The sequence below is a fragment of the Xenopus laevis genome, chromosome 6L (genome assembly GCF_017654675.1).
Source record: "Xenopus laevis strain J_2021 chromosome 6L, Xenopus_laevis_v10.1, whole genome shotgun sequence".
In the NCBI taxonomy this organism is placed as follows: Eukaryota; Metazoa; Chordata; class Amphibia; order Anura; family Pipidae; genus Xenopus; species Xenopus laevis.
Window position 1 is genome coordinate 14201266 of NC_054381.1, and position 26863 is coordinate 14228128.

Below are 26863 nucleotides of genomic sequence, written 5' to 3' on the forward strand. Positions count from 1 at the left end.
GCCTGAAGTTCAACCCCCCCCCCCTCTGGCCCCCGTGTACCTGTTTGTTCTTGCTGCCATGCCGGGGGCCAGGTATGGTGGTCGAATGCAACAAAGAGGGTGTCGTGCAGGGAGCTGGTCTGGGTTTGAGAGACTCAGGAGGGCCGAAACCACAAGGTTCTTTACTGGTGTCCCACCAGCCCAGTCCAACTCTTCACCCCACTCAATAGAAAAGTTGGGTTACAAAAGAGAAGTGAAAGCAGTATGAAGCTGATACGAAGGAGATTTTTTGGAGTTTTATTAACTATTAGACATTAAGCCGTTAAAGTAACGGGCACTAGAACTCGCCAGAGACGGTCCGTGGGGCACATGCGCAGTAGCGCAATCCCACGGACAGAGGGACTGGACGCAGAGACAACTTTATAGGATAGGATTATATAGGATCCCTAGCTATATGCCAGGACCCAAAGATTGCCAGTCTGGGCCTGGATTAAATTTAATATATAGCAACTGCCAAATATACATTCTTTACAAACAATGGATTTAAATCTATGTATAAACAGAGTTGACTGAGTTCCTATTAAAGGCCGTTTTTGCCTGTATTCATTCTCTACACTACTTTCTAGAAACAATGTAACAGAGGTCAGCTGACTGGCACAACTGTAAGAGAACTGACTGAAGTCTATGGAAGCAGCATAAATGTTTTTGGCTAGAGGGGAGGAGAGAGAGGAGCGCTTGTCGGGCAGGGCCTCTATTGAGTCAAAAGTTGCTTGTGACTGGATTGAGCTCTCGCGCCGCTACTGCTGGACTGAACCACAGGCACAGCCTTCCCCAATCCTGCGTCTGGTCAGGTATTCCTCCTCCCTACCCCCAGTGTTTGTGTAGTCCAGGCCCAGTGCAGTGTGCAGGCCCAAACGGGAAGGCGGTGCCTTTGCTTCCTCCTCCTACTTCCAGTGTGTGGGAGCTGAGAAGTTACTGTCCCATCTCGCGACGCAAAGTAAGAGTTCAGTTCTGGGACTCCCTTTGCAAACGTCACGCTCCCTTGGTTTATTGTCGGTTTGCTTTACAGAAAGCGCGGTCGAGCGCGGATATCCTCCGCAAGAACCGGCAGCAGGACTTCGAGCTCGTCCAACGGGTTGGCAGCGGCACCTATGGGGATGTGTATCCTACAGATCCTGTCTCTGCGTCCAGTCCCTGTGTCGGTCCGTGGGGCACATGCGCAGTAGCGCAATTCCACGGACACAGGGACTGGACGCAGAGACACTTGAAGATTATTATATAGGATTGTACTGTATATAAACTAGGAGTACTTCAACCTACTGTCCTACAGTTTAACAGTTGCTCCTCTTCTAGAACCTATAGCAGTTAGTATACTGTTCTCCTGTCTAGCGCCTATATGTTAAGTACCAGGTGCACATACAGTAGCTCAAGGCCAACTATCATTTATGTTGGAGTCTTTAGTACAGTGGTAACCAGATCAAGCAAACTGGTTGAATTGTTTAAAAGTAGAAAAATCCTCTGATTAAGACTTCATTGTTTGGTCAGTTCTTCACAGTTTAGAACATACAGTTGTCTCAATGCATTCCTTTTATTTCTTCGGTCCCGGGTCCAAATAGTCAATCTGATTTAGAATTTATAATGGGTGTTGCTATGGTTATCTCAGGCACCTGGGTCAGATGTATGGAAAAGACATGTTCTTTCATTTTATCTGCAGCCTGGTGTCTTAATTAGAGAAAAAACATCAAAATGAATAGGAAAGAATATAGAAACCAGCAGGAGGACAGAGGTGATTTTTTTTCTTATGTTGATTCAATCAAGCCCATATGCCTGTCCTTAAAACTTCTAATCTTTTATTTTCCTGTAACAGTCACTATTCAGTAGCCACTGCTCATGTGAAGTGATGATTACATCTAATGACTCTAGGATTTAGATCCTAGAGTCATTAGGATTGTGACTTCTCAGATGCTAATTATGCAAATCAAAATTTAAAGCCATAAAGTATAACAGATTTTGTTGGAGTCTATTATCTGATCTTTTTGAATAGTCAGATATACCAGTAAGATTTACACTTGACTATTATATTTTTGTCTTTTAAATTAACCCTAGAACTTTTGACTCTTGTTTTTTCATCAGCCCAAGTTATAAAACAATTGTTTCAGAAGTCCACATTTTGAGGTCCACAATTTGGTCACGTTTCCCCTTACCATGGAACAAGGTTACCGATTAATGAAAACATTATGGTTTCCGACAACCTACTACAGTTCCAAGAATATAAAACACAATAACTGGTTGACTGGTGGGGTTACAGGAATATTTCTTCATCTTCTTCTTTTTCTTTATCTTCATCTTCTTCTTTCACATGGTGCCAACGCATTCATCATGCCTATTCAGATGTACTGTGTGCAACTGCTCCTGTTGACCCTAGGGACCCATAGATCACCTGCCATTTGGGGCCATTTGTGGTTGCTCCTGGATTCCTACACTAGGTTGCTTCAATAGCTGCTCCAGACTTGCACCCAATGAATTTTGAATGCACATTTCAGAATAACGCATTCCCCATTCTTTGTGAATTTTTGCTTTAATGGAGTTTGGCAATAATTACAAATTACAAAGACGAATCGCATCTTCTTCGAATGACTAATTTTCCCGAACTGCCTCCCCGCCAGCTAGTATCTAAATTGCCAGGGGGATAGCACTCTGAGCGCTTCGTTTTGCGAAGTCGTTCGAAGTTGCCTTACGAGTAAACCAGCATTGTGTGCCCCTACCCTTAGGGCAGAGACACACGTGGAGATTCAGGGAGATTAGTCGCCAGGAGCCAAATCGTCTCTTTTTCGGGCGACTAATCTTCCCGAACTGCCTTCCAGCTGGCTAGTATCTAAATTGCCAGTGGGATGGCACTCGTAGCACTTAGTTTTTAGAAGTCAAAGTTGCCTCACAAGGAAACTTCGGGCAACTTCGGAAAACGAGTGCCATCCTGCTGGCTATTTAGATTCTAGTCGGCGTCAAGGCAGTTCGGGGAGATTAGTCACTCGAAGAAGAGGCGATTTATCGCCGGGAGACTAAAATCTCCCTGAATCTCCACGTGTGTCTCTGCCCTTAAAGTAACAAATAGAAAAGTAGATAAATGCTGGCAGCTGGTCTACTGCCGTCGAAGAAGATACATTTATTTTAGACTAACCTTTGAAAAAAGAACTAATGAACAGAAAATGCACATTGTTGTCAGTTGATGTTGATCAGGATGTCAGCGCCCATCATGGTGGCCATCTTACTTGCTGGCGGAGAGCAGTGAGCCAAAGACCTTTCCTTTGAATTAATTTTTTTTAACTTAATCTGACAGCAGCGGCAGACTAGACTTTTATTAGCCGGTGGTTCAGTAAATGCATTGATGTGTGCCCTGTGCTCTCCTGTTTATTGGGAGCCATGGGAAAGGTTATAAAATACAGTTCCTGGTAGTGTCAACTGACACTTAGGGCCATTATGTTGTAACTGATAGGTAGGGTTGACGTAATCAGTATTTATTTATTTTGTCGTGTCAGCTGGACACGCCATGTTTCACACTGCATAACGCCATCTTTGACATGCCTATATCTTGGTTCTGTAGCCCGAGTGATATTACATTTATGGCAGTGTTATATGTGATTGTGTTGCTAAGCTTTACAGGTGAAATAAATGAGGATGGTGTTACAGCGAAGGATTTGCTTTCTGAAAGTCATGCTCCAATTATCTTCTTATCTTGACCACTTTGTATCTGATAACTACATGGATTAATTGTCTTTACTATTTCGTATTTCTAAAGGAGGTCACAACCTCATCTCAGGGAGCTTAGATCTAGCTTATGAAAAAGATAACGCTTGCCTTCTAGAAAAACTGATTTCTAAAATAATACTCTTAAAGTCTTAAAGCGACAAGCGATTTAATGCTGACCGATGTACAATTTGAAAATCTATCATCTATTTATCTACCAATCATCTATTTATCTATCTATCTATCTATCTATCATCTATCTATCTATCTATCTATCTATCTATCTATCATCTATCTATCTATTATCTATCCATCTATCTATCTATCTATCTATCTATCTATCTATTATCTATCTATCTATCTATCTATCATCTATCTATCCATCTATCTATCTATCTATTATCTATCGATGTATCTATCTATTTATCTATCTATCTATCTATCTATCTATCTATCTATTATCTATCTATGTATCTATCTCTCTATCTATCTATCTATCTATCTATCTATCTATCTATCTATCTATTATCAATCTATCTATCTATCTATGTATCTATCTGTCTATCTATCTATCTATCTATCTATCTATCTATCTATCTATCTATCTATCTATCATCTATCTATCTATCATCTATCTATCTATCTATCTATCTATCTATCATCTATCATCTATCATCTATCTATTATCTATCCATCTATCTATCTATTATCTATCTATCTATTATCTATCGATGTATCTATCTATCTATCTATCTATCTATCTATCTATCTATCTATCTATCATCTATCTATCTATCTATCTATCTATCTTTCTATCTTTCTATCTATTTATCTCTAGTTATCCATCCACACATATTTTTGTAATATTAGAACTCTTGGGAGATTATCTTCTTGCTCTCTGAATATTCCCTGAGATTAAAGCTGTCCATCCTTTTTAACTCTTCTGCATTTTTTTTCTGAAAGCTTCAGTAGGCTGAAGGCGCATCTGTATAACTTTCATCTCACATGTTTGTACCTGCTCTGCAGTATGTTCATTCAAGCTTCAGACTCATCTCCAACATTGCTTTGAATCTAATTAAAAGGCTAGTGTCTCATGGGCTCATTTGGCTAAGGTAGCTGTGTTGGAGTTAGCTACAGATTGAGAGTTAAGGAAGAACAGGCCATACAGTGGACCAGTAGCATCACAAATGACCAAAGTTTTTATCGGATACTATAGGACTCATTTACAGATGCATTTGCATCCAAAGCCTGCTTTGTCTGTCCCACCTCCTGTTGCAAAATGTGTGCCTATTAATGTTGGTGAACCTTGGAGCCAAGGTAGCTCTAGGTTTCTCACAGTAGAATGTGTGCATAGAGTCAGTGATCGGCATGTGAGCAACATGTTGCCCACCAACCCCTTGGATGTTGCTCCCAGTTGAATAAAAACCATGTCAACTGCCAAACAAAGCCTCTTATAGATGCCAGTCCACATAGAGGCTACCAAATAGCCAATCAGAGCAGTTATTTTGCTCCACCCAGGAACATTTTTTATGCTTGTGTAAGTTGGGGACCCCGGACATAGACAAAGCAAACTTGCACCTAAGGAACCCTGTACAGGTGTAATTTTAATTACAACTGCTGAGAATTAGGTCATTTTTGACCCAACTGTGTCCCAATTGTGTTGAAATGTAAGTGTAATTGCACAAATTTTGGTGCAACTGCATCAGGAGCATTGTCCATCACTACCTCTGCTGATTGCATCCAAATTGACCCATATGTTCATAACTTGCCATACAAAGCCATTCCCATAGGAAGCAGGGAATCATTTGGGAAACCCAGTCTACATCATGCCAAGTGTCTCTAGAGACAATCACTGGTGTGGCTGTAGAAGACACCTACTAAAGAGACCTACACAAAGCATCATTTTACCAGCTGTACTGTCTAACAGCATTTACTTGCTGCCAGAAATTAGAGATGGAGCATTGTGCCAAAGTGATGACACAGAAGGCTTTCCATGTTGCAGCAGGCCATTCTTATTAGATTGATCATTAACCCACATTTTCACATTTAATTGACTGCTGTAACATGCAGTTATTGTGTGATGTATACAATGAAATAGGCTCAAGTTTCCTCCATCTGTCGGTCATCTACCACTGGCCCAGAGGTGACAGTTGCTATTCTAATGTTTTACAGTTCTCCTAATCCGTCCTGCTTCCATTTATATAACTATATAACTTTAATGGTTCTCAAATTTGCTGTTCTTACCTCCAATGTCCAATCCCTCTTAGAAAACACATATGGTTGGTTGTATTTAGTGGTTTCTAGTCGCCTATTCCAATCACTTCCCTGGACTTCTCGACCTCCATTTCTTCTTTGCAGGCGTGTAGCATACCCCCTTGCTCCTTTGTACAGTCAATGAATAATAGATTGAACTCATCGTGGAAAATCATATGATCTCATGAAAAGGTTATGTTTGTCAGGAGTGTGGAGTCAAATACAACTAATGGATTCCCACGTGTATAGAACTAGCACAAGCCTCTACTATATATCCCGATATCCACCACTGCAACCTTGTCCTAAAATCCCTGATTATCAATGTTAGTAGCAACCAATTTAATGGATATAATACATTTTTTAAGCTCTGTATTCAATGAGTATGTTTTGCACAACACATTGGTGCAAATTCAGTAACCGGTGAAAATTCGCCAGCGCTGGCTTCGCGCACATCGCAACACTTCGCCAGGCATAAATTCGCCTGGACAATGCTAATTCACGAAGATCAGAAGATGCGCACAGGGTACCGAACGCTGGCGAAATTACGCTCAGTAGTTCGAAGTTACGCTAGCGTTGGCTAATTAGCATACGGCGTGCAGTTAAAGTACAATGGCTGTAAATGTTGCAGCAAATACATTACACTACACAAGCCTGGGAACCTTAATACAATTATATAAAAGTTGTTATAATGCCCAACATATATGTCCACAGTATAGTTTAGGTGCCATATGTTAGCAAATGTAGGGGGAAGGATGGAACCCCAAAAACAAATTTACTATCTTTTTCAGTCTATCACCCTTTAAATAGGAAAAAAACACCAGCGTTTTTTGGGACTTAGAAAAAGTTTCAAATATTTTTTGAGGAACTCCTATCTACTCTATTGGACTTCGCCTGGTCTGAGGTGGCGAAGGCAAGTCTGGCGATAGAGGTAACTTTCAGTAAAACCAAAAACCTAGTGAATTTGTGTAGTAACTCTCTTTTGCCAGACCGAAAATTCGCCTGGCGTTAGAGTGCGAAGTTGCGCCAGAGTCCATCTGCAAAGTGCCGAAATGACGTGAATTTCGCCAGCGTTAGCCACTTCGCCCTTTAGTAAATTTCCCCCATTGTCTTTACTGTTGAAATTTCTTACTGTGACAGATGTATTATTCTTGGACCTTGTTTATGCTTTGTTACATATTTGACGTTCTCCCTTTCCTTGTCGCCTGGTGCTAAAAATCAAGCAGATTGTTTTGTGCAAGGTTTCAGCACCATGGGGTGAAACATATGTTAGCTTATTTTACCTGTTCAGAGGATAATGTTCAGCGTTCTTGTATTGTGTAAGCAACATTAGCTCCCCGTTAGTTAGAATAGTTCAGATGAAATGCATTTAAAGGGGAAAAGAGCATAAAGTTTGTATGTTGGATGAAAAGAACCATCTACCAGTCTACAGAGGATAATTGTGAAGTTTTGATTTACAAGGATACATTATTATCTTTTTATATATATATATATATATATATATCGCTCTCTCTCTCTATAATTACCCCTTAATTGCTCAAGATTGTTCATAGAAATGAGTCTCTAATCCCCATTCAATGTTAGTCCGCTGCACACCCAATTCAGCTAAAAGAGAAAAAACAAAACGGATTGGTGGAAGTAGTCAGAAAAAAAGGCACCGCCGAAGTAGCCAATATTATAGACAAAAAATATAAAAACTGACACAGTACTCAAAAATGTAAATGCAAAGATTATATGTATCCACCATGGCTCCTAATGTTCTTTGGATGGGCCAGGCATGAGGATTCGGCCATATCCTAATCCTGCTGAAAAAGGCTGAATCCAGGCCAAATGAAGCTGTCCTATGCAACAGAGCTTCCAGATAGATCACCACATCATATACCACATGGAAATTGGGACTATATTATAGTGTGAATCCTGCCAAATACCGAACCAAATCCTGGATTCAGTGCATCCCTAGTAATTTGCCCCAGCACTGTGCAGAACAAGTTTTTGTATCTGTCTGAAAAAATCTTATGATTCCTGGGAAATGCCCCATACTCCATACTTATCCCTCGCTGCAGATTCTTCTAGCGGAGTTCCACGCATCCATATCCTTTGTAAGATGACTGAGAGATCGTCAATTTCCGTGTAATTCCGCACATGCACAGTTGTTGTATACCGGCAAACTGATCCAACTGCGCATGCGGATGCGGAAGATGGATGCGTGGAACTCCGCTGGAAGAATCTATGGCGAGGGGTAAGTATTGAGTATGGGGGGGGTCTACCTAGGGTGGGGGGTACATTTTTTTCCCCCACAGGTTGAATTCTCCTTTAACTAGAATGTATGTGGCCTGGGGTCTTGAGTCCGGATGATGGATTTAAGCCAAATATCTTAGTATTCTTTAATATTTTAAAGAATCACTTTATTATTACAGGTATGGGATTATCCAGAAACCTGTTATCCAGAAAGCTCCCTATTATGGGAAGGCCGTCTCCCATAGACTCCTTTTATCTAAATAATCCAAATTTCTTAATAAAGATTTTTTTCCCTGTAATAATAAAACAGTGCCTTGTACTTGATCCCAACTAGAATATAATTAATCCTTATTTAAACCAAAACCTTTCTATTGGGTTTAAGTAATGTTTAAACAAACTCTTAGCAGGCTTCAAGTATGGAGAAATTTCGGAAAAACCAATTAATTTTCTAGTACACTTGTAAAGAGTCAAATTACACAAAGTTCCATTATACTGAAAACCCCAGGCCCTAAGCTTTCTCGATAACAGGTCCCATACCTGTATTTTGAATCATATACTTCTTTAATTTCAGGTCACATAATGGGAGTATAATGTGTTATTTGTTCTTTAAAGGGCACCTATCACAGCCAAAATCAAACACATATTAACAATCTGACCAGTACAACATAAACACTTTTAATCAAGCTACATATATAGTTTTTTTGAAAGAAATATATATAATATAGTTTTTTTGAAAAAAACTGCAGGTTTTAAAAAATCAAAATTTGTCAAATGGGTTCTTTCACTGAGGGAGGCCATACTGAGACTATAACAGAGACTATAATATGCAAATTTCAGGAGCATGCTCAGATTGTAACACTGCTTTGAGTATTCTACCCAGAATGCCTTGCTTTAGTAAACTCCTCCACTAGAAGTATCAGGAGATTTCCCTATCTTGTCCCCTGCTGGTGATGTTATTATGCAAATGAAGGGCACACAGTAACTTCCAGCAGGTGGCAGCACTACTGTACAGCAGCTAACACACAGGTTTGGCTGATTTGAAAATAGCTTAGAAGGGTTGATAAGCAACAAGGAATTTCAACTGAGCATGTGCGAGATTTCAGAGCTGCAGTTGGCTGGGAAGATATAGGTAGGAGGAGCCAGTGAAATCCAAGATGGCTGCCTCAGCTAGAACTGCAGTGGAGATAGGGGAGATCTTGCAGAAGGAATAGTGAGCTGATCATTTACATTATACAAACAATTCTAACTGTTTTAAAAATCGGATTTCTTGAACTTTCACATAGTGTATTTACTTAGGAAATGATTTTACTTATGATTGGTGCCCTTTAAGACTGTTCTTGTGTTGATGGACAAGATGAGCTGATGCTGAGACAAAACTCTCAGTAGCAAAGCATAGTGAAACCTTAAAGCTGTATCAAGCCATAAACTAAGCAAACTTCATGAACCTACTTATACCTTCTGCTAATGGAATGGTGTTCTAAATAGACATATTAAAACCATGTTTGTGATTTTTAACATTCAGTTGATAAGAGGGATACCAATTATTTAAACAGGGAGTTTGATTCACCAGCTGATTTACATGGCGTTTAGTGATGGGCGAATTTGGGGTGTTTTGTTTTGCCGAAAAATTAGCGAATTTCCCAAGAAATGACAAAAAATTTTCAAAACGGCGTCCATTTTTTTTGACGCAGGTGAATTTCTGCTGGTGAATTTTTGGGGCGGTTTCGCAAATTTATTTGCTGGCAACGAATCGTGGGAATTCGCCGCAAATTCGTGCCTGGCGAATAAATTCGCCCATCACTAATAGCGTTGTTTTAAAGAAATGAATTTCAGGTTTATTCATGTTGCAATCTCATTTCTTCTCTCTCCCTTCTCCACCTCTTCACCCTTTCCCCATTCCCCAGTGAGCCATCTGTACTCCAGTTTATAATTGGCTTTCAGTCAGCCCTTGCTAAGCTTTGTGCTATACAAGGGTCTACTCAATGAGGACTCAAATGTGCCTTGTCAATACAATGATTCTGCACATCTTCTTGATTAGACCCAGGAGTTGTTCAAGGTTCAGCTGTTATGGTCATCTATAAATAGGAACATAAATAAATCAGCAAATACAAATTATATAATTATAGGAAACAGTAGCCTAGCAGGCAAACATCTTGACACCAAGTAATATAAAGAAAAGCAAAGAAGAACAAAGAATATTGAAACTCTAGCGAACAGCTTTATTAATATCTTAAAAAACACTATCAGTTCATATTGTATGTAGTGTGTTGCTCATTATACATTAGTGCCCAATCCAATACTAAAGACTTTTTAAAGCAATCTTTGAAGCACCATATAGGAAGATCAAGAGAAGTTCTGCACCTGGGTCACACCTAGGCCTCTTTGGGATGGATAATCAACATCCTCCATAAACTACTATTGCCAAAACTATTACCATAGTTGCTTATGCCCAACACAGTTCTCTTTACATACACAACAAAATATCTACGTTCTGTATATAGTAGCCATTGGTTGTGACACAAGCTTCATTTATGAACACAGCCACAGTGCAATCACACAAATGTTGAGATTATTGATGACCCTCATTCAAGATACTTGCATCCAAGCGTGCACCTTGAAATGTTGTATAATTACAATTGTACTAAACCCATTGCCTTTGACTTGTTTGCAAGTGCACATGTTGACTCTAGGGTTGCCACCCAGTTATCTGGTAAGACACCAGTCAAGGCCTTGGCCAGTATTACAAATTTACCAGTTCCACCCTTGATCCAGCCTCCATGATCTTACCTCGTTTTGTTTGAATGGTCCAGAAATAGTGGTAAATCCTGCCCCTTTATATCCAAATGCTCCAATTTGTGTCATTGGCCAGCCCATTTCCATCACAGCCCCATTCCCTACATCTTTGCCCCACCCCCACTAGTCCACCATCCAGTACTCCCTGGTCAGTAAATCAAGCTCCCCAAATGAACCCTTGATCTTTCTACTTTTTCATCTGAATGATCCAGAATAAGTGGTAAACTGATGCCCCTATTCATCACAACCTGCCCACCCTGGTCGGAGGCATACCTAAATGATGCTGTGAAAACTTGCAACTACTGCCACCCCAATTCTGAGTTATTGGGATCCAACAGTGCATTGCATCAATAGGGGCAGCAGACTTGAAGTCAAGTGTTTGTTTGACACCCAGTGAGCTCATGTCCAATGATACATCATACAGTCTATAAATACAGAGTCTACCATTGCCCTTTCACATTATCATTGATACACCAAGCACCACAATTTCTCTATGTCTATTCTTTGGCTGAACTGACAGTTGGGTTAAATGTCACTAAGCCTTTGGATTATTGATATTTTGGCTGTGTACAAAGAGTTGCTGTGTATGTGTTAAAGATCTACATTAACTGGAAGAGTTTGTGACCACTATTTCTTCCATGGACAAAAAAACACTTGTTTTCATTTAACCAATCCAACCCTTAATTATGGATTAAATGCCATACATTATTCCAACCAGTGTTACCGGAAAATTCTCAAGAAAAAAAATGTCATTCGAACGGAAGCTAAACTATAAACTATGGCTTCCTTTAATTTTGTTGTACTTGCATTATTAAGTTATTAAGTTATTCTGCACAGAGAGCCACAGTCTCCGAGGAGGCCCATTATCTGGATTCCAGCTTTTATTTTGCTGTATAAATTCCTTTTGTTTATAAAACAAAGAAAATGGTTGCCATGGCATTTTTTCAATTGAAAGTAGTTTCTCTGCTGCAAACATTCCTTAAATTCTAAAAAAAAAGTGTCCGTTGAGAGTAATGATCATCTGAAATCTTGCCTCTAAATTGGGATGTCCATCACAATCATTGAATGACTCAAATCCCAGTTAAAAGGTGAACCTCTAGGGATTAGAATGGTGCTACCATGGGACATTTGAATCAGCATTATAATGTTCATATATGGATTTATAGAACAATACATTTTTGTTGTTCAGCAAAACAAGGAAATTCCCTTGTCTGAAATATATTCCTTTGAAAAGCAAAACAAGTATTCACCAATTTCCAATGGTAATTTGAACAATTAAACAAGGTTCTGTTTTATAAGGGGGTCATTTACTGAGACCCCTAGATGCAAGTGTAAGAGCACATAGGGGAACAAAATCCTTTGTGAAAGATTCGGCCGAATACCGAACCGAATCCGAATCTTAATTTGCATATGTAAATTAGGAGTGAGAAGGGAAAAAAATTAATTTGCTTGTTTTGTAACAAAAAGTCCCTCCCCGCTCCTAATTTGCATATGCAAATTAGGATTCGGCTCGGCCTTGCAGAAGGATTCGGCTGAATCCGAATCCTGCTGAAAAAGGCCGAATCCTGGCCAAATCCCGAACCGAATCCTGGATTCGGTGCATCCCTAGAACAAAAACATGTACATGTGTTCATTTAGAAAGAATTTGCATCTAGGGTCTGCACCTTGCACCAGATAGAAGATATCTGAAAATTAGAGCTCAGCCCTGTCTGCTAATGAAATGCGGATCAGCTCAAAACCAGTCAGTGATGGGTGAATTTATCCCGTTACGCATCACCAAAAATAAACCACGCAAATTTCCTGCGAAATTTGCGAAACAGTGAAAAATCGGCAAAACGTGAATGTTGAGGACCGCGTCAATTTTGATGCCCACATCAATTCGTATCAATTTTGATGCCCGCATTAAAGTCAATGGGCATCCAAATAGTTTTGACGCAAACGACTATTCCGACCGGAGTCCAATTTTTTGGACGCTGACAAATTTTCCCTCCTCAGTTTCACAAATGTATTTGCCGGTGGTGAAACACGAAAATTCGCTACAAATTCGCACCTGGCAAATTTTTCGCCCATGCCTAATCAAAACCAGTGATGGGCGAATTAGTCCTGTGAAATTCATGAAACGACAAATTTTGAGGCCCGAGTCAATTCGCGTCAATTTTGACACTTGCGTCAATTGTGATGCCTGCATTAAAGTCAATGGGCGTCCGAAATTTTTTTGACGCTGGTGAATTTTTGCTGGCGAATTTTCAAGACAGTTTCATGAATGTATTCACCAGCAGGGAAACGTAGAAATTCGCTGCAAATTTGCACGTGGCGAATTTATTCGCCCATCACTACTCAAAACCCATGGTTTGGGGATGATATCCATACATTGTTTGTGGGCTGCTGGTGGGTTCAGGCTGAACACTCCTGCTACAACCCCCATTGGTCGCATCAGAGATGATTAGGTTGGACGTAGGTCTATAAAAACTGGTGGCTCACCAGGGTCAGCATTTTGTTGGCCCACAAAATACCAACGTTGGGGAGTGTAGGCACCTCAGTTGAGTGTGGGGTGGTGGACAACTGACATAGGGGTTGCGGCAAAGCCCAGCTGTGGCCCCACCTGAGCTGTACTTTTATCTTGTCACGGCCGTGGTGGGGACCAGGTAGGGAAGTCGGGGCAGCAACAATGGCTTCAAGCATGTGGACAGGGAACCACCAGGATTTTTCCCAGGGTCCAGCTGACCAAGTCCAACCCTGCACAACACTACCATCTACCATAGGACTGCCTGTGCAAGTTAATTTGTGCAGGTTAGGTATGCTTAGCAGGCTGGAGGAAGATTTTTTTCATGTGTTTTCACCCCTGTCCCTCCCGAACAGATTGTAATCTTGGGTCAGATGCAGTCTTGCAGCAATTCTGGGCACATTGTAAAATGACCCCTATAGGGTCATCATTTGATGCAGTTAACTCATTAAAGCTGCAACTTTTGCTAAATATTTAAGAAAATGTTAATAAAAATGTTTTTTAATTTATTTAATTTACAAATTTGAGATTTGGGGCAAATCCTTAAAAATGTAATTAGAATGAAAGTTTGCCATCTGTATTAGAACCCTAGTTTGTATTGGAACCCTAGTTTCTGTGTGTTTTTATATGGGTGCCTCCATGACAGGTATTTTACAATACAGGGAAGTTTCCTCGTATCCAGCGATGCACAGCAAGAGACACCTGAAAAGTTCCAACACCGAGCAGGCTGAATCACTTGTCTCTGACTAATAGCAGCCTGCCTTTAGCAGAGCCATTGACTTAACTCTGTAGTTGCCAGAAAGCCCACAGGAGCAATTACAAGGGCCCATTGTTACTCCGAACAATTTAATTACTCAAGCATTGATTTGCTTAAAACATGTACATTCATTATGGATCCTCTTTAAGACTATTTAGGAAAATATTTGTTTTTGGTTAACCCTCGAAGGAATAGTATTAACAAGTCCTGCATGGATGTATGATTTATCCCCTTGATATTAATCCTAGAAAGACTCCTCAAAGGGAATGTCAACCCAAAAAATAGAAAGAAATAGAAGAAAGCATAATTCTAAACAATTGTGCAATATACATTCATTACGAATTTCATATGGTTTCTAAATTATTTTTATATGTATTTCTATTGAAAGCAGCATTTTTTGCCTTTTATTCTCGGCCCTGATTGCTCCGATTTTTGAAACAATGTAAGGCAAGCAGCAGTAACGTAACTATGTGGGGGCGGTCCTAGGTGTGGGCCGTGCACCCGAGCCACACCCCTCCGTAGTGATTTTTTTAGCGGCTACCGTGGTGCGTGATCTGCCAGGGAGCCCTGAGGGGGTGCGGGCCCTGGTCCAATTGCATCCCTGCTCCCCTGGTAGTTCCACCAATGACAAGCAGCTGATTCACAGAGCTGTCTGTCTTTGTATTTTGCAACATGGTTTAAAAAATAACAACCAGAGGATGAGCAAATGCAGAGGTTACATTTTTTTTTAATAAATGTGTTTTGGAAAGTTGCTTAGAATCATGTTTTCTTTTATCTGGCATTTTTTTTTTAATTTGGAGGTTAACTTACCCTTCAATTGCATTTCCAGAGAAGGGGATATTAGCAGCACAGTTAGCACTGATGGGGTTAAACTGGGCCAAAAAAAACCCCCGAACAGGCAGTGACCTTAAACACTGGGCTGCTGCCCCTGCTATCCAATCAGACTCCGCATTACATCGGGATGTCTCTTCCAGGGAATCAGTCCTACAAGAGGCAGGCTGTGCTACCTTATTGCTGGCAGGGTTCTGAGCTGGTGCATGCTCCGTGCATCTGACTAGAGAAAGAGGAAGGAGGTGGAGTGGAGAGAGAAAGAGAGCAGGAGGGGGCTCCATCGCTTGGTTGTCTCCAAGCTAAGCTCCTGCCAGAAGCTGGTTGCCAAGCAGTTATCATTGTTTCTGTGATGCAGAGGCTGTTGCTAATTGTAAAGAGCACAGCATCTTTCCATCTTCTGCGACTTTAGTTCTGTGTGTGTGTGTGTGTGCGAGAGTGAGTGAGCTTCAGCTTAAATCTCCGGATTTGTGCCATGGAGTAGTTACTCCTTCCTCTCGCTTTGGGGCATTTAACCACACACACGCTGAAAAAAACAATATTGCTGGTACTTCGGTGGGCACCAGTAGGGCACCATGACTACAGCCAAGGAACAAAATGCTTCAGGGAAAACAACTCAGCAGCAAGAACAGGTAACAACATTACATTTTTTGGATTTTATTATGGTGAAGGGGTTGTAACGTTGGCTCCGGTTTGGGATGACACATATAAATATGCTGCTAGTTCTCCACCTGAGTCTCAGCTTAACAGAGGGACCTGCCATGAGCCGAGCTCGGTCGCTCGCAGTTCTAGAGTTAGCTATTTTTAAACATTGCCTCTTTTCATCAATAATTTATGCCCACCCTACAATGAGCCCTGCTCTTGTTTAACCGCATTTTATGTTTAAATTTAAATTTTTTAAAATGCATTAGCAAAGTCAAAGGCTTGCTCTTGGAAGTTGTTGAGTTGCTTTTTGTGTGTTTGTGTGTAACTATATTTTATTTACATATAAATTGACTTTAATTCAGGCGGTAGGGAGGGGGAGAGGGATTGAATTGAATTCTGTTTCTCACTGTGCAGCTTGGGATCCAGTGTCCTGCAGCACCGATACCCCTTATGGAAAGTTTCATAGGCTCGTGGTACAATCAGGTCTGTAGAACAAATTCGCCCATGCAACAAAGATCTAAGGCAACACTCACAGGAGAAAAGGGAAAAAAAGCAGTTTTGTATTTCTAGAGAAGGGGGGGTAATATATAGGTTCTGCAAAGAGCCTCAGTCTCTTATTTCATTCCTGGAAAATACAATTGACTGTTTTAATCAATAATGAAATAACCTAAGAAGACGGAGTGTATTTGCCAGACTATAAATTAATTCATCAGCCAGATCCTCAACACCTGATCTCCAATGTTGTCCATGAGAGTCCCAAACACAAACATGCAGTTTGTGTTTCAAGACTTGTCATTAAAAAAAGAAAATACAGATCAGATGGTCTTCATGTCACACTGACAGCTGACCTCTAGGGTGCCGGAGGGCCCTCATCTGAATATTGCATTATTTAAATAAAGGATACCACTCTGGAGCTTTGAGGACCTTATTTGACACCACAAGGGTTACAATACAGGAAATGGTTTGTCTAAAATAATTGAATTACATTTTTGGTGGTAGGAATAAAGTGGCTGTTTTCATAATTTTTTTCACATATATAAAATCTACATTTATGTTAATATATTTTAAATAGAATTGAAATATTGTCTATTTAGATTTTAATACTCACTATATACAATTTTAAGGACTTTTTAATTCATTCAATCCAGGCAAATATGCGGCAAATTGGAGAGGCTTCAAATTGGGTTTTTTTTTTTGCCTTCCTCTGGATCAACTGGCAGTTAGGCAGGTTCAAATAGAGTTAAAAGGTTGTACTTGATGGGCATGTGTCTTTTTTCAACTTAACTTAATATGTTACTATGTAGCATGGAATATGTTTGGAATTTCTGAAGTATATGGCGTCCTATAGGAACTTATAGAAGATATGTTTGTAAATAATCCAATGCATACAATTTCTGCACGCTGCACTATTTGTGCAAATTAAACTTGCATTACACTATGAATGAATCAATGGCTCGTATTGCAGAGGAGAAGAAATCTTAATTAGTGTCGAGGGAAATGCTCGGTTGCGTCCAAGATAAGGGCAGACCTGATTTGTAAACTTTCTGAGCCCAACTTGTGTGTGATTAATTGTTCTTTGGTTCCTGACCTTGTTGCATTGGTGCACAGTGCATAGCTAAACTATTTAGCAGCACATGAGTTGGGGAACATCTCTCTCTCTCTCTCTCTCTCTCTCTCTCTCTCTCTCTCTCTCTCTCTCTCTCTCTCTCTCTCTCTCTTACTCAGTCATTCACTGTGTTACTTGGTTTTATCACATCAGGGGATACCAAACTGCAGTATTATATAAAGAAGACAGTCCATTTAGAAACAGCTGCTGCTGGGCAATTGATGGGAAATGTCCTATTTTCTATATCTCTTGCCGGCACTCGCCATAGGAGACAGACATTTCAAAGCAATGCAAGTTTTACTATTCTTGCAGTTGTCCAGCTGAATTAACTACAAGGCGGTCAGGGCATTGATAGGTGATAGAGTGCAAAATATGTGGGATTTTGGCGTGTGGTCTAAAGTCAATATGCTGGAGTCTACAACATGCAGTTCTATACACGAACTATACATATATACTATACATATACCAGAAGCAAATGGAGATCTTTACTTACTTTACACCCTAACTTAAGGCCCCCATACACGGGCCGATACAAGCTGCTGACAGTCCGAGTCAGCAGCTTATTGGCCCATGTGTGGGGCCATCTGACGGGCATTCCTGATCGATATCTGTCTAAAAGTTGGGCATATGTCGATCAGGAAGGGTAAAAAATCCCGTTGGATCGCAGCCGCATCTGTTGTGTTGATGCAGTCCTGCTATCCGACAGCCCGTATAGCCTATGATCAGCCCTATATTACCCACCTCAGTGTAGGCATATTGCAGAGAGATCCGCTCATTGGACGACATCGCTAAACGAGCAGATCTCCCTGTGTATCTCCACCTTTTGGGTTACCACCTGTCTGGACAGAATTCCCTAAGATTGCCGCAGCAACCAAGCAATCACCGATACCCACCGGTCAGAACTCTCAATGTCACTACCCTACCCAGTGACATCATCATAGTGCCCACATCCCGGGCCCACACCTACCAGCAGGGAAAGATTGTTACCCTAACTAGAATGTCTACAATGGACAGCAATATAAGAGCCTTTCTTCTACCTAATATGATAATTGGAGTAAATGAATAAGTGGTCAAGCCACAACATACTAATTCAATAAGGCCTGGGTTCCATAAACTCCTTTGTGTATTGCTTGCAGTCTTGGGAAAGTGACTATGACATAGCAATAGATGGTGCCCGACTTCTTGGAAAGGGTTTGGACTTTTAAAACTTCTTCACAATAGAGGTTGTCTGCTTGTCGGGAGCAGTTATCTCTGCACAGGACCAGTAATATGAAGCTTCTGAAGCATGGATGTCCACAGAATTGGGCAAGAGGGGCAGTTGCCCCACCCTGACTTCTCCAGCTAGTTTCAAGAAATTTCTTGTAAATTTAATTCCCAACAACACAAAACATTTTCATACTTCCCACCCCAAGACAGGCCTTAATTAGGTTCTTCTGCATTGTCATGAATAGGTTCATCTTCAGTGGGATGCTACCCTATGTGATATTAGCTTACTTGCAGACTTCCATGTTCTGAAGCTTAAACTTAGATATCGTGATTGAGATTATGTGGGCACCAGTATAATTTATCATCCTATGCATCAGGCCCAAAGGTTAAGCCATAAACTCTATGGGGAAGGAACAGCCTATACCTTAAAACATTTTATGTGTTGCTTTTGTATAATTAGTAGCACTATGTAAAGATTAAAAATGAGCCCAGGCTCCAGCTTACACCTTTCTGTGGGCATACAGGTAGTACATACATCATACTTGCATCCCTAACATTTTAATGATGATGTTTTCGAGCACTCGCACGAGGATGAATTGGTTTGCCGATTGAAATACTAGTCCAAAGTGGATATTTATATGCATTCTGCTAGTGGTAATGGATTGCTGCTCTTGTATCTGTTACAAACCAGTGGGCGCTGAGAGATATTGTGAACTGCATACAAAGTACAGAAACGTATAACACCGGCTATTAGCTGTTGATATGATGGGTCAGGTGTGCCTGGGGTGGGAGAAATAGAGGGAGTTTGACGGCGGAGTTTGACTCACTTAGCCTAACAGTGGGGGGCGGGGGCTGCATTCTAAGCAAAGCTTGTGGCTGCTTCAGATCACATTGGAAAACTGGAAACATCACACATGTCTTCTGTTAGTATTCCTAGATAGAACTATTTTTTAAAAAGTGCTTAAAGCTGAAATTTAAACCAAAAACATTCCTTGGTAGGTCTGAATAGTGTTAAGTTACATTGTGGAACTTTTTTGGGACACCCTAGACCAAATTAAATTGGCAAAAATTAATTATTATTACCATCGAGTGGCAGGCCCTGCCATTTTCCCTACAGTGATCAACGATCACATCAATGCCGGCTGCCCAATGGGTAACAGGTTACTGGCACTTCCAAATTGAGCGTCCCAATTCTATTCTACTGATTCTACTATACTATTCTACTGACTCACAGTAGAATAGGTTTTGGTTTTATTTTCTTTTTAAAAAAGACACGAAGCTTGATCAAGTCTGTATCACTTTAATGTCCTATGTAGGAGATTTCTCTAATTCGAGGTCTCCTTGCATAGGGTGTGACTTTCTTCTTCCTCTGACATTTCTGCATTTAATAGAATAAAGCTCTCAAATTATTCCTGCCAGTAAATATTAGGTACTATGTTCAATCTTTACCTAAATGCCCAATATGTTGTACTGCAAAAGCATCAGGGGGTTAAGGCTAAATAATTTAAATCAGAGATGTCCAACACATTGCATTCCAGTAGATGTTGTTTCCAAGACCATTGCACTAACCTTGTTTCCAGTTGGATACAGTCTGGTTTATTTTAACCACAGTTGAGGTCCAGAATTTGGATATCTATGGTTTGCATGCTAATAATATCGTAGTTACAGCATGGTTATGGCTTAGAGTCAAGTGAAAATATCCTTTCTTCAATGCTCAGCTAACAAACTGAAGGAGATAGATATTCATGAAGGCAGCCCTGGAACAAACACACTTCATTTTTTATATTCAGTAGAGAAGTATGCAATTTTTATAACTATCTGGGATGATCTGCACAGACTATGACACTTTAAATGTCTGCTTGCTCTATTTAGCAGTGGAATGTTGTTTTTACTTAATGCCAGAGGTGCAGGAAGTGTCTGCATGGTGCTATATATAAATTGGAAAACTAGACAAAATTAGATTTTATTAGCATTGGAACAGGGGAGAAGAGCTACAAAACTATCATCTTGAAGAGTTCTGAGGTTGTCAAGTTGGGAAGTTTTGGTGCACACAATATGGAACAATAAATATTTCAGAAAATAAAACCACATTTTGCGCCTGGATAAAGTTCTTGTCTTGCAAGGAGTCCACTGCCAACTTAGGCAATATATATGCAGAACCAAACTGGCCAATGAAGGCTCAGACCTGGTTATTTGATCATTGAAAAACAACAATATTTGCAGTCTCAGTTATGGTCTTAGGTCTTTTTTATCTTTGGGTTATACCATAGTTACACACTTTTATTTTAGTACTTGTGTCAGTCACAAGTTACCTTCAGGTTGATATTCAATTATTTTAGCTTATGTTTAAAGCACCAACATATTATGCAACACCGTACAAAGAACACAGTATGACAAATGATGGAATAAGCATAAATAGAGGATGTGATGAACTGCTTTTGGCTTATTTAGAATGTGAGTTCTTTACTGATCTCCATTTATTATAGTTAAACAAAGAGGCAGGTTTATTGTGATTTGGATAAACCAAAGGGCCCTTGTTTCATGTCAAAACAGTTAGTTCTGCAGTGGGTCTAGAAAAGCTACATTAGAGGTCATGTTTTCAGCACTTTGCCTGCCCATCAGTGCATCTGACCATGCCTTGCACTATAGAATGGAGCACAGGGATCTGCATTCACTCATGAATATAGCAGAGCTATCAGGTGAGGGGAAGGTACAAAATCTTTTGCCTCCTGTCTTTTAGCCTTTCCTCATTCAGATGTCCAAGTAGTTTGGCAGATGGAAAAGACAGGATTGCACTGAGTCTATCAATAATATGTCTTGGACACAGCCCGGCAGGACCATGGTCCACAAGTGTTTCTTGAATGAGCCCTAATGGACTAATTTGGCTCTAGCTCTTATGCCCGGGGTTGTGATAAATTACCCTATCAAGTCAAGTGATGTCACATCTCTTCTGAGCCTTCTTAAGCCTTTTTTTTTTTACTAATATTCAGAATGCTGTGTAGAATTTGTGAAATGAGTCAGGATCTACAAAAGACTTACTTCAGGCTAATTCCCAGCTCCAGATTGGATTTGAGCTAAACTGGAAAATAATGTGCAAAGAATTAAAGGTCGGTTACAACTGAAGTAAAATGCAAACTCTCTTTTTCAAATAAATGAATGATATAGGACAGTGATAACCAACCAGTGGCCCATAAGAACATAACACTCACCAACCCTTAAGATGTTGTTCTCAGATCCCTCAAAGAAGGTGATTATTTTTGAATTCCAGGCTCGGAGGCAAGTTGTGGTTGCATAAAAACCAGACACTGCAAAATACAGCCTTCTGAAGGTTGTCAGTCCACAAAGGATGAAATAGCCCTTTTTTGGCACCCCAGAGACTTTTTCATGTTTGTGTTACTCCCCAACTCTTTTTACATTTGAATGTGGTTCACTGGTAAAAAAAGGTTGTAGACCCCTGATATAGAGCAACCAAATATCATTAATAAGGAACATTAATGCTAACTCCCTATAAACAAAAAAAAAAAAAAACAAGTTTCTTGGGAGGCCTCCTCCTGATCTTCCTAGTCAGACACTGAGATGGCTAGAAGCTGTTTTATTCCAAAATGATGAAAAATTACATACAGTATAATTCCTATTTAGTAGGATCCCCTTTCCTACTAAGCTAATTCTTTTAAAAAATAATTAATTTGAGAATTAATTTTTTTCGAGTTTTCATCAGCAGATTCACAAAATAATGATCCAGTTATCCAGTGCAAGTGATAAAGTTAATCAAGCAGTGGCAGTTTCAAGTTCTTTTCAAAATCTGAACAATGAAACGCCATAAAGGAACTTTATCATTTATAAATTGATAAGTGACCAATCAAATAATTTTATATTAATAAATGTTTCTTTTTTTGCATTGCATGGTCTGATAAACCATTTGGGGTCCAGTTTTTGGCTATAAAAAAAGTAACAATAGAATTACTATTGGGTTGGGATGAAAGGGTAAACTGAAGGTTTATTATAAGTTTAGGGCAAGAATAGGGAAACTAACCCCCTTTTTTTTATAGCCGTGAACTGTATCTGTTGGAATTCTCATAAGAAAGGGTTAAATACTATATAATCCAATTTTTTTACAAAGGTTCCAATATGGGATAAGAGCTCACAAAGACTAAACCAAATCCAGATTTAGTTAATTTTATAATCTGTTAACTGTTCTCATTCACACTCATATCACATGAGCAAATCTTTTGGGGGAAATTTGCAAAATCAACTCCTAAATTTTTGTATTTTTACTACTCACCAGCTAGTTGCCACAGATCCAATAGTAACCAGTGAATTCCGATTCTCTTGGATTTTGAAGAGTCTCGTGCTTATTCTCCTTGCAAAAAAGCATCAAATATGCAGAAAAATGCACTATGGAAAATTCATGAAACATGAATGTCAAAGCTTTGTACAAATCCTGATTCATCCAAATATATTCTCTCTTCTCTAGTCTTGACCTAAGGGATTTTAATTCTGGGGCACTGACATAAAGGAATGTGCAGATTAAACAGACTTGACAAACAGTCGGTTGTGATACAGAAAAAGGATTTAGTGGTGGATGTTCATAATGTTGTGAGTGTCTGAATGCCCAAAGGGTGATGTTTAGCCGTTGACACAATTGTTGCAGACTTACATGATCGGTTGTCATATTGTGGTGTCACTTGAGGAAAATCCCTGTTGCTTTAGGAAATAGAATATTTTGAAGCTGTATAAGGATCAGTAACTTCCTCTATCAACTACTTGGTCTTGAACATTTTTGACTCTCTTCCCAATATCCTTGTTTTGAAGAGTATATCTGCTCAACACAATGTAAAAAGCATATGCAAGCTCCATGTGAAGACAGTGTAGGAGATGGGAAATGCAACCGGGTTGGGTTAGAGGGTATACTTGCCCTAGGAACTAGCAATCATGTCTTTCCATTATCACAAGGATAAGAAACTTTCAATTGGAAGCCTTATTAACACGTCTTCTAGCCTATTATTATGTGATGTTTTTACAACTTTTTAAGGACATTTTCAGAACCACTTCATTAAACTATATTATATATATATATATATATTTCTTCTTGCTTAGTGCACGTCTAAGCTTGGTTACCCGTCCCCAAGGGTTCACTGAATGTGGAAATATAGAAACTAACAACTAACTGTTGTTGCTGTTATTTCTTTTTCCCCAGCTAAATACAGCTTTATACAAAATGGGTCAAGACTTAAGAGGGAGAAATACAATACACTGCTTTCGGGGAAAAAAGAGACTTGGGTATTAATTACCCAAATTTTAAAAATATTTTACCGGCTTTATAAAATATTCAGTCCTCTGGTATCTTTTTTTTTTTTTTTTAAAAAAAAGCTTGGAAATAAATTTAAAGAATAATATAAATATTAATAGAAAATATGTTCTTTACATTTGCACAGTAAAACATACAGAGCAAAATCTATGCATGGGAAATATTTTTATTTACATATTGAAGTTTATTTACATAAAGCTCATTGAAACAGTAACATTATTAACCAGTTTTGCTTGCGTGATGTGGAGGCCTTTTAATTGAAAGTCAAATGTTAGTGGTTTTAGAGGTTTTTAAAACCACGACTAACTCAATTTCTCTAAAACCATGAAGTCATGAAATTTATTTAAAAATTTGAACTGAAATAACTCAGACTTTTTCGTATTGTTGCAAAAAAGTCAACGTTAAAAATCCCCGAAAACCTCTAAAACTATGAAACCATTGACTTTTATGTGATTTCAACAGGTTTGGTACTTTAATTCATAGAATCTGGAGTTTTCTGGAATAAGAGGTGTTGTTTGTAATGAGCTACACCATGCCTAAAGTCTACTAAAACATTTAGGGGGTTATTTATCAAAGGTGTATGTGAATTTTTTTTATTCTAATAAATTTGAATGTACTCGAATGGGAGGTTAATTATGATGAAAACTCGAAAGTCTAATATTTGTTGAATTAGTCCCTACCCGAAAATTCTAATCCAATTGAAATCAAATTCGAATTAAGTTTTCCTCTAAAAAAATGGAATGTTAGGAAGGCAATTAACATATTCAAATGGTTCAACAAACCTCTGCAATTGACTTGTAAATGAACTCAGCAGGTTTTAGAAGGCGAATATTTGAATTAGAACTGTTTCCATGGTCGAGGTGTGATAAATTTCACATTCAAATTTACATTTGAGTCGCTGCTTTTAAATTCAAATTTGTGAGTCTTGACACAAAAAAATTGAAAATTCCAATTTACCATTCAAACCTTTATAAATCTGTCCCTTCAAGATGTATTTATCAACAGTCTCATTTTTGTGCTTTTAAAGGTTTTTGAAACCACAACTAAACTCACTTTCTCTAAAGTCATGAATGTCATGAAATTTATTAAAACATCCAAACTGAAAAGCACAAACGGTAAAAGTCGCGGAAACCGCAACTTTTTCGAGTTGACACATAATAACTACAACTTTTTCATATTGTTGCACAAAAGTCAGCGTGAAAACCCCCTGAAAACCATTAAAATCACAAAAAAAGCCAGTGACTTTTACATGATTTCAACAAGTTTTAGCTGGAGTATTTTCGTATCTGGAATTTTTTTCAGGTTTTTTTTGTCAGCTGTCTTTCCTTTTTCTCTGTAGTAATAAAACTGTTCCTTGTACTTGATCCCAACTAAGATGTAATTAATCCTTATTGGAAGCAAAACCAGCTATTGGGGTTATTTCATGTTTAAATGATTTTCTAGTAGACTTAAGGTATAAAGATCCAAATTACAGAATGAACCATTATCCAGAAAACATTGGGTCCCAAGCATTCTCCATAACAGGTCCTATCCCTGTAGTAGAATTTTGCCATCAACATGGTTTTACTCTAGCTTAATTAATTGACTACAAAGACAAAGGGGTATATTTATCAAAGCATGAAGTTAGAGATCAGCACAGTCCGCTAGAATGAAATACCGCCTCTCTCCATTCATTTCTATGGGATTTTTAAAGGAGTATTTATCAAATGGTGAACTTTCATTTTTACCCTTTGATAAATACGCCTTTAAAAATCCCATAGAAATTAATGGAGAGAGGCGGTATTTCACTCTAGCGGACTGTGCTGATCTCTAACTTCATTCAAATATAGCCCAAAGTATTGCTATAAATACGAAAAAAATATGTTTGTGTATATAGGATTCTCTATTTCAGTGCTGAATAGCACACTTGTAGTAATAGATGCTATATATGTATCAGATAATGTACTCAATGCGCTGAGATAAATGAAACAACTTTTCCGAGAGAAATGCAGTTGCTTTCAGCAAGGGAATGGCTTTTATAACACTTGGTATTACTATTTATTGACCATATATGATCTCTTAGTTAGTTATAGCACTCTAAATCCCAGTCCATTGCGAGTGACTGATGAGTATGGACTATTGACAGAGTGCAATGGCCGGAGCTGTAGTGTGCAGTTACTTCAATAAAGAAATCTATTGCATTAGAAATGTACATTACTCAGGCGAAAGTACAGTTTCTAAACTTAAACCTTCCAAGGCCTATTATATCATATTTCCGCTGAAGGAAAAATCATTTGCGGAATGAAAATGTTCTAGTCACATGCAGATACCTTCTGACACGGAGCAGTTGAAGGACTTGACAGCCATTGATGTTTGCAGTTGAGTTCCATTGCAGTTTGCAGCAATCTCGGCATGTTAACAATAGGCTGAATAATATGAATGCGTCCGTTATAATCATTCGAATAGAATGTTCCGTGCACCTTTTCATAAATTATGCTCCAACATTAAGCTAGAGGTGGGTGTTTTACAGTCACTGAACAATAGTAGGCAGAGGATTTATAACACAGTCATGTTAGTTATGTAATTAGAATTGTTAGTATTTTATGATAAGTTGTTAAAAAGTAAAATGTAAAAATAGCATTGATGGGGGTTATCTTAACTCTGGCATCTATAGTCAGTCTTGTACTTTATTTTGCCAATGCATGGCACACCGTGTATTGACAAGTCACAACAAATCACAACATTCATTTTAAAAAGGCATGATGTTCTATTTAAATGGCAAGACATGGTGGGCCAGAAAATGTTTCAGTTGATTTAGCTCCATCTGTACACAATTGCCTTGATCTAGAACTCTGAAGTTGTTTCCACTCAATAGAGCTAAGGATAGGGATCCCCAACCCTTGAGCCAAATGTAGAACAATTTGGAGAGCAACAGAGGCATGCAAAATGTTCCTGGGAGTGCCAAATATGGACTGTGATTGGTAGCCCCTATTTGGACAGGCATCCTACAGGAGGCTTCATTTGGCA

The 26863-nt window shown here is 39.1% G+C and overlaps 1 protein-coding gene across 4 annotated transcripts in view; it reads left to right on the forward strand.

The window, feature by feature from the left end:
- LOC108718466 (dipeptidyl aminopeptidase-like protein 6) overlaps positions 1–26863 on the forward strand; it is an 883060-nt gene that overhangs the window by 535236 nt on the left and 320961 nt on the right. Inside the window, exon 1 of one of the 4 annotated variants that reach the window (XM_018266798.2) lies at positions 15351–15724. The exons of the other annotated variants lie outside the window; for them this stretch is intronic. Coding sequence (XP_018122287.1) covers positions 15668–15724 — 57 coding nt within the window. The 5' untranslated portion in view covers positions 15351–15667. Of the gene's footprint in view, positions 1–15350; positions 15725–26863 lie in introns of those variants that run through there. 4 annotated transcript variants of the gene reach the window in all.